This window comes from Syngnathus typhle, linkage group LG5 (assembly GCF_033458585.1).
Source record: "Syngnathus typhle isolate RoL2023-S1 ecotype Sweden linkage group LG5, RoL_Styp_1.0, whole genome shotgun sequence".
Taxonomy (NCBI): Eukaryota; Metazoa; Chordata; class Actinopteri; order Syngnathiformes; family Syngnathidae; genus Syngnathus; species Syngnathus typhle.
Window position 1 is genome coordinate 4,466,907 of NC_083742.1, and position 8,940 is coordinate 4,475,846.

The 8,940-nt window shown below is 41.7% G+C and overlaps 2 protein-coding genes across 6 annotated transcripts in view; one reads left to right on the forward strand and one right to left on the reverse strand.

Annotated features, from left to right (window-relative positions):
• Window positions 1–7,014, reverse strand: part of pnpla7b (patatin-like phospholipase domain containing 7b) — a 70,235-nt gene extending 63,221 nt beyond the window's left edge. For 2 of the 4 annotated variants that reach the window (XM_061277594.1, XM_061277597.1), the window contains exons 1-4: window positions 6,901–7,014; window positions 5,970–6,045; window positions 5,246–5,320; window positions 4,334–4,421 (exon numbers count right to left, since the gene is read on the reverse strand). In XM_061277594.1, the coding sequence (XP_061133578.1) occupies window positions 4,334–4,421; window positions 5,246–5,320; window positions 5,970–6,011 (205 nt within the window). In that variant the 5' untranslated portion in view covers window positions 6,012–6,045; window positions 6,901–7,014. Of the gene's footprint in view, window positions 1–4,333; window positions 4,422–5,245; window positions 5,321–5,474; window positions 5,611–5,969; window positions 6,046–6,900 lie in introns of all 4 variants that reach the window. The other 2 variants (XM_061277596.1, XM_061277593.1) reach the window with 2 other exon arrangements.
• Window positions 7,015–7,481: 467 nt separating this feature from the next.
• On the forward strand, window positions 7,482–8,870 carry mrpl41 (mitochondrial ribosomal protein L41). 2 transcript variants are annotated; one of them, XM_061277612.1, is made up of 2 exons: window positions 7,482–7,639; window positions 8,262–8,870. In XM_061277612.1, exon 2 carries the CDS (start codon window positions 8,294–8,296, stop codon window positions 8,699–8,701), a length of 408 nt encoding a protein of 135 aa, XP_061133596.1. In that variant the 5' UTR covers window positions 7,482–7,639; window positions 8,262–8,293; the 3' UTR covers window positions 8,702–8,870. The 2 variants fall into 2 exon arrangements, with proteins under 2 accessions (XP_061133596.1, XP_061133597.1); XM_061277613.1 differs by having other exon boundaries at window positions 7,611–7,716.
• The last annotated feature ends 70 nt before the right edge of the window (window positions 8,871–8,940 follow it).

Here is an 8,940-nt window from a genome sequence, read left to right on the forward strand (position 1 = left end):
TCCATAGAATAGGACCGGGCGTGCGTAAAAACCATGATCGAGCCCTATCCACCGTCCTCGGACAGCCACCCGTCCGAGCGCCGGCGCCCGACTTCAATCCACGGAAGTGAAAGAGAGCTCCGTCGAGTGACACGCGACGTCGCGGTCAGGCGTCAGCAGCGCGACGTTGCGTCAGCAGCGCAGCGGTTGTTTACATAAAGGACAAAGATCGACTCGACGGAGCTCTTTCACTTCCGTGGATTGAAGTCGGGGGCCGACGCTCGACCGGGTGGCTGTCCGAGGACGGTGGATGGGGCTCGGTCATGGCTTTTACGCACGCCCGGTCCTATTCTATGGAGTTCTCTTCCACTTCCGTGGTTGGAAGTCGAGGGCTGGCGCTCAGCCGGGTGGCTGTCCGAGGACGGTGGATGGAGCTCGGTCATGGCTTTTACGCACGCCCGGTCCTATTCTATGGAGCACTCTTCCACTTCCGTGGCTGGAAGTCGAGGGCCGGCGTTCAGCCGGGTGGCTGTCCGAAGACGCTGGATGGGGCTCGGTAATGGTTTTTACGCACGCCCGGTCCTATTCTATGGTGCTCTCTTCCACTTCCGTGGCTGGAAGTCCACGCCGCCACACGCCTGTAAGTTTGTTTTGTTAAATAAAGAGCCGTTTACCAAACCCACGTCTTTCCTTGAACTTTGTTAACGCTACAATATAGTTATATAGTAGATCTGTGGAATAACGACGAGACAGCGCGACGCTGCATCAGCAGCGCGGCGGTTGTTTACATAAAGGACAAAGATTGACTCGACGGAGCTAGTTATGTAAATGTGTGCCGTCTAGTGTTGTGACGTCAGAAGTTGAGCGTTGACTTACGTGCTGTATTTCGGTATGTTACAGAACCCCCTTCACACACACCCTTCACACGCTTCATACAATAATCACACACACAAGAATCACATTCACTCACCCAAAGACTCATCCATGTACACTACACACACCTGCTCTCACATCCTTACGACCAAACGTGTGCGTATACTAGGGGTGTAAATCGCGGGTTTTGTCACGATACGATATAATATCGATATAAAGAACTACGATACGGTATTTGCCGATATCTTAAAGCCTGCTGCGATTCATTCACGATATATCGCGATATAGTGCTCTACGATCGATTTTTATTTTTTTTTTTAATAAAAAATATAGAACAATATCCTGATTTATAACAATTCATACGCAAAATCAACAAGGTACTGCAAACTCTTTATTTAGGAAATTACAAGAGTATTGTAGTATACAAAGTGCTTATTTTAACACTGAACTTTGATGTCGTGTTTTTTCTTTAAATGTGCGGCGAGATTTGTGGTCCCTGAATATTTGATCATCGCATGGCACGATTTACAAACTGCACGTGTCTTGTCCGTTGAGCCATCTTTTCTTTGGAATCCAAAGTGCTTCCAAACGAATGACTTGAAGCCTAAAGGGGAGCAAATTTCCTCATCTTTTTGGACACTAGCCATAGCACCAGCCCAGGAGCCGCGTACTAGTTGTCGACTCCCCTTTCACGTGCCTGCTCTGCTCACAACACAACAACGCCGCGCACTGCTCCCTGCTCCCGGAAAGAGGAAGCAAGCAACAATGAACTGGATTTCAAAATAAAGTTGCGTCTAATGTCCGAGGTCAAACACGGCGATATAAATCGATGTTTACGTTTAGCATCGATGCCAATAAATCGTAGAGCATTATATCGCTTAATCGATGTGTTCTATATTTTTTATTTAAAAAATAAATAAATATCGATCGTAGAGCACTATATCGTGATTAGAGATGAACCGATCCGACTTTTTCAGTCTCGATACCGATACCGATGCCGTGGCTTTGCGTATCGGTCGATACCCGATACCGATCCGATATTATGGTTGACTTAACAAGCTACATAACTACATGTGGAACAGAAAAGACCAAAGGCAATGGCATCAGGCAGACTACACAGTTCTTAGCTCTAAATTAGGGGTGTCCAAACTAACGGTCCAGTTTTTATTGGCCCGCAGCAAATTCTGAAAACATAATTGAATATGGCCCGCACAAGAAGCTTGAGCTCAGCTTCTCAGTTTCCACACTAGATGGAGCCCGCCACACAAAGCGTTTGACGTCCCATTACACCCCCCCGGAAGAGAAGCGAACACGCAGCGTTTGACATCCGATTAGCCCCCCCCCCATTCGGGAGAGAAGCGAACGCGCAGCCTTTGACGTCCCATTAGCAACCCGAAGAGAAGCGAACGCGCAGGGTTTGACGTCCGCTTAGCAACCCGGGGAAGAGAAGCGAACGTTCGCTCCATGTTTGCGTTTGTTTAGAAAACTCTCGTGGCATGCGGCACACGTGCTGCTGACGTATGACGTAGCCCGCGTCCCAATAGATTAAGGAAAGTATCGGCTCACAGATCGGCTGCATTTGCCGATACCCGATCCATCTATTTTGTTGATATCGGGGCCGATATCCGATCCAGATATCGGATCGGTGCATCTCTAATCGTGATATATCTTGAATGAATCGCAGCAGGCTTTAAGATATCGGCAAATATCGTATCGTAGTTCTTTGTATCGATATGATATCGTATCGTGACAAAACCCGCGATTTACACCCCTAATAGATACTCGACTATGGACATGAATAACGGAACAGAAAGACAAACCAAGATTAGAACAGACTGAAGACAAGAGACGAGAACAATCCGACAGGGGGTGACACACAGACAGTACTTAAATACACGCGACAGGTAACGAGAGGCAGGTGACTGTGAGCAGTTTACATTATCTTATTGCAATGTTTTTCCTTATTCAGATTTGGTTCAAGACTACAGTTACAGTTAGACTTCATTTTGATGGTTAATGCAGTTATTGCAATGTCGTTGTTTTACCACAGTAGATTGGTTTAACATTTCAAAAACCAGAAGCCATTCATTCACAAATGTGATTGCACTTTAGTTTAGATATTTAAATGTTCAGATATTAAGATGTGATAGACAGTTTTTGCATGATTTGAATGAGGCAAAATCACATGCTTTTACTCTCGAATATATTGTCATAATCATTTGTTTCAGATGTAATCATTTTCTGTATTAAAATGAAATTTGGTGTTCAAAAAGTATTTTTTCAAACTTGAGTCTTGAAAAAGAGGGGGTCGTCTTATAATCAGGGTCAATACTTAGAAGAGTTGGCAGTCACTCCCCAGTCACAAATCATTCAAAAGTCTATTTTCCATTAAACGGCCCATTTTAAGGAAAAGGATCATATTGTACAAAAATAATTTACAATTTTTTTTAATGGCATCATCATAATAAATGTTTGTGACATATACATTGTTCAAAATAGAGGATCACATCCTTCTGTTTTTACAAAACCTTGCAGGGAGCTTTGGGGAGATGTCTTATCAAATACTATTAGCTCATAGGCTCCGCACAACCCTAATGATCAAGAGCTGAGCTGTTTTTGAGTCCTGAATCAGAATATTACATTCAAAGTAAACAAAATGTATAGGGAGTATGGCCAAATCTTTTTTCATAGTAGCAATCCAAGACATTTTCACAACTTCCACGACTTGCCGGAAAGTGAACATAAGACAAGGTAATGTCGCAGGGGTCACCAACGTGGTCCCTGCATTCACCAGGTAGCCCGTGAAGACCACATGAGTGAAGATGAATACCAATACTAACTATAAAAACATACTGTTACGTCAAGTCAAATTTATTTGTAAAGCCCTTAATCAAAAAGGAGTTTCAAAAGGTTTTCATAAATCCACAGTTGACAAACAATAAAGAAAATCCCTGCTCTTAACCTCGCCAGTGGTTAAAGGTATTTTGAGCAAATTACTTTTTTCGAATATACTATGTATGAAATAGTAGTCCTTCGCACTAATGCGGAGCCAAAAAGTAGCTTTCGCTTTCAAAAAGGTCGGTGACCCCTGCACTACAGCCACTACTCTCTAAAAGAAACACAACAGTCAGGCCAAAATCGGAACCACTTGCAATACTGTACAATACAGCGTTGCAAAATCTTTTATCCATACAAAGTAGCCATGGATTCTTTCCCTATGTTATTTTGGGCAGTTGTCAACCATTGAAATTTACAATAAGGCCTGCATTGTTAATAATCCATTCCACCACATATTTGTGTTACAAAGCGACAGTTAATGTTTGCCGTTGTTTTTCATAGCGTCAAAACTCCCGACTCATCACAGATGACAATAATAATATTTCTCCACTATGCTCTACATTGGTAAATTAATGCTAATGCATTCAAATGTTGAAGTTTTGAATTGACATTGACTCAAAGATGAAGGTGGCAGTATACTGACTTGACAGCCTGTATCTTCTGTAGAGAAGGAAAACGACACCTCCCACAAGGGACACAATTGTCACAGCTCCAATGAGAATAGCTGTCCACTAGAAGAAAACACATTCAAATACTTCTTTACTATAACAATTACAACATGTGTATACTATAATCATGAGTGAGCACAGAGGCGTAGCGAGGAATTTTTCCAGTAGGGGCGCACGCCCACAGGAAAAAAAATCTAACATCACCCACGTCGTTCGCTGATCGCTAAATCAACATCCGGGTCCGGGAGGCAAATGGTGAATGGATAACATCGCGCACATAGAATAGCGCAAGCACATTCGCGCAAGACCGAAAGAAAATAACGGCATGAAAATGAAGAATCGAAAAAGCTCGATTTTTTTCAACCGGGGCGCAGGGAGTCCTAACCGGGGCGCCGGCTTGGCTACGCCACTGAGTGAGCATGTTTACCCCTGCGCCAAATTGGTAGGCTATTTGATAGACCAGGGGTTTTCAACTGGTTTTGTCCAAGTGACCACTATTATAACCAATAAGCAACTCGGGGGCCACTGCTTTGGTGGAATATCATTTCATTTTGCACCAAAGGAGGATAGACCTATACAGCCTATTTATTTGCATCTGTATTTTGGGACTCTCAGGAACATTTGACATAATTTGGATGGGTAAATGATTCACAAAATTAGCTGGAGAATAAATCAAGTCCAAATTAAAAAATCTATTTTATTTTTAAAAAATGTGACAATTGTTTTCCATTTGCAATTTCGTGGAACACTTGCACGGACCACAAGAGGGCAGCGGACCACCGGTTGACAATCCCTGTGATAGACTGACAGCAGCAGACAACTATAAAAATTCCAGTGACACAAGAACAAAACTTCATTGAACTAAAACACACTCTACGGGTGTTTACCAAGTTGGCCTCCATCCTTTCTTCTATAATTTGTTGCATCTTGGCCTTGAGCTCACTCCCAAAAGGAGCTGGGATCTGAAACAAATGGTATGTTAGCAATGTCAGTGCAATTGAAGTTCTAATTATAGGACTGTTGTATCTGCACAAATTAGGTATCAAAAGTTGCTTCTCTGTCCAACTCGGTTCAAACCCGAGTATATCCAGTACAGGCACAGATCGCAACTCCCACCTATTGTGAACTCTTTGCGGCAATCAAAGCCTTTCACTTGCGGTTATCGGAGCACAACAAAGGTAGATGTTAATGCCAGAGGTGGGCACTCCATCTCACAGACGTAGTGGTTCATCCTTCCTTCCTTGATAGACGCCTATTTTGCGGATGGAACATAAGAAAGTCCAAAAAAGGACAGACTAAGCACAGAAAAAAGTTCATTTAGTTTAGATTGTTTTGTCTCGATATACTCTGTACGAGTGACTCTTCTTTTCATTCATGGTTATATATCACCACGATGCCTTTGCAAGTGCAGCTTTGAGACTTGAGTCAGTTGTCTCATTCAAAATGTATGTAGGAATTTTCTAGTTTCACAATACATTCATACAGTAATTAATTATTAAAATATACATTTGACAAATAGAAGGTATTGGCTTTGTGAGCATTATTGCACAATTCATTGCAAAGACCCACAACACTTATACTCTGACAATGGCTATACTATGACAGCCCTACCTGATGTATATTGCAAGTTCCGTCTTCATTGCTGTTTTCCATGTCTGACTGAAGTTTAGACAGCACAAGGCAACCTCTAGGTGTGACATAATTGGGAAATATCAGGATGTTAAACAATATGAAGACTTTATTTGAAAAGCTGATTCTATTTATGTTTGTGTTGTATGAGGGAATAACCACAATAAATCTCAAGAGCGCGCACTGCCATGTAAACAATCCAATGTGGGTTAAAGATCATATCCCCTAAGCCGAGGGACCAAAATAGTCAATAACCAAACAGTCCAGAAACACTGCCACCACCTAGTGGACGGTCCTATAAGATGTAACCACTTTGAAATCGGGCAAAGGGCAAACGGAGTTTACTAACAAATATTGCTTCTCTGGTGTTACTTGACCAGGAGACAGAATTTTGCGTTCATTCCAAAAGCAATGGAAGAAAAGGAAATAATTTTGCGTGTCGTGAATTCGTTATTCGTATGATATGTCCTCAGCACCCATCAAAGGAAGAAGGAGGCAGTTCAGCAGTGATTTGGCGCAAGGGGACAACGGCTACCCCAAACAACTTCTGTGGTAGACAACTAAATTTCGTAAACTTCCATTTAAAATGGTTTTTGGTGAATCAGAAAATTATATCTGACTTTGTTGCTGACAAATGCACTATACAACACCCGTTGTGCACTTCTGAATGCCACGAATAACTTTAAAAACTTGAGTAGAATATTCAGTTGCACAAGAGCAGAACATTTCTGGATTTTGAAATAAGTGGTGGAGTTAACATGTTATTTCAAGCACTGCTAATGTCACAGCCTGGATTCAGTGATGCGCTACAAAATTTAACATACAAAAGAAAAGTTACAATAACACGTGCCAGCATTTAATGTAAGATATGGGTAAAGAAATTCCGTATAAGTGTAGAAGTTATTTTCCTTACCCGTTTTTTTGCACAGTGAATACATGTGTATAACAACAAGGTTAAGGCTGTTTCGTGATACATTTGTCATATCCTGGCATACCTACCAAACTAAAACCAATAGAGAGAGAGAGAGAGAGAGAGAGAGAGAGAGAGAGACAGAGAGACAGAGAGAGACAGAGAGACAGAGAGAGAAAAAGAGAGAGAGAAAGAGAGAGAGAAAGAGAGAGAGAGAGAAAGAGAGAGAGAGAGAGAGAGAGAGAGAAAGAGAGAGAGAGAGAGAGAGAGAGAAAGAGAGAAGAGAGAGAAAGAGAGAGAGAGAGAGAGAGAGAGAGAGAGAGAGAGAGAGAGAGAGAGAGAGAGAGAGAGAGAGAGAGAGAGAGAGAGAGAGAGAGAGAGAGAGAGAGAGAGAGAGAGAGAGAGAAGAGAGAGAAAGAGAGAAAGAGAGAAAGAGAGAAAGAGAGAGAGAGGTGAGTAAAATTGAAATACTTAAAAGGAAATATACTTTTATTTGTGTTGAAATACAACTCATGAACATTAGGTTTCGTGTTGTACTCCAAATTATTTAAACTGCATTATTCTGAAGGTAGACGTACCGGAAACTATACTCCTTTTACTGTTCATAGATTTGGTTCGGTCACAAACGCTTCTACATCAGTATCTTGCATTTTAATTGGTGAACAGCGTTGTCCTTCGGCCAATCGCTAAAGGTTTAGTTTGACTGCCGTTCACATTATTTCCATCGGAACGTGTGTTCAAGGTGAGAGGAGTCAGTTACTGCATACTTTTACTAAAATACTGACAGTGTTATGATCCAATATTTAGACACTGTGTAATGTAAGTGTAATTCATGATGAGAGTAATTTAACCAATGCGACTCATTGCACTACACGAGTGTGCTTAGCAAGCTAGCCAGCTAAAGACAGCAGCAGTTTCAATAAGAAAGCAAACATTTGATGTTTTCCCCGTCTGCATCGGTTTTAGAGCGAGATGAGTGCTAATTCCGATGTTAAAGACTTGGCCATGAGAATACCTTTACTGAATTATGTTACCATTTGTAGTCACTCCAGTGCTTCTACACGATAGATGTGCGCATGCTATATTATTTTACGATAATTCCATTTATTCTATTCTAATTATTCTATTCCACTCGTTGCCATTCATACTACAAAATAATACATGGCTCCGTGAGTTTATAAATGTTCACACTGAGTTAGACAATTTGTGAGGAAACTGAGATGGCATTATTTAGTGTTCATACATTTTTTGTTTGGTGGTGTGTGTATGATTTTTCCTCAGTAAAATGGGTGCATTGACTCAAAGGTTTGGGAAACCGTGCTTGTATCCTAAACTCTTGACATTGATTTCTTCCATTTTTGCAGGTTTTCAATTCCTGATATACTGTTGTGGAACAATGGGTGTATTGTCCACGCTGATAAGGGGGCTTACAAGAGGAGCAGACAGAATGTCGGAATTCACCAGCAAGCGGGGTTCAAGGACTCACAATAAAGGCAGAGGTTCAAGACCAACTGGAGTAAGGCTCTCCAGCAGAAAGTTTCTGTCAATAAAGGCCATGATTCCCGAATTTGTGGTACCCAGTCTGGATGGCTTTAAACTCAAACCGTATGTTTCATACCGCTGTCCAAAAGGAACCGAGACCCCAGTGACTGCAGAGAGCCTGTTTGCCGAAATAGTGGCTCCTCAGATCAGGAAAGACTTTAACGAAGGGATTTATGACAAAGACCACCTGGAGAAATACGGCTTTGAACCTACACAGGATGGGAAGTTGTTTAAATTGTATCCCAAAAACTATGTGCGTTAAAAGAAACTCAATATCTGTGACAGATCTATTTCCAAGAGAAGACTTCTGATGACATTTGGTGACATTGGATGCAGACCCTTCGCAGTGACACCATGTTGCAAGTTGGACTTAATACTTTGTATCTGTCATTTCTCTTCCAATCAAGTACAATAAAGCCAAACTTAATGTATTTTGGTTCAATCAGTTCTAGATAGATGTCGTGAGCCTACAGCATTTAATTTTCATTCACTAATCTCCAT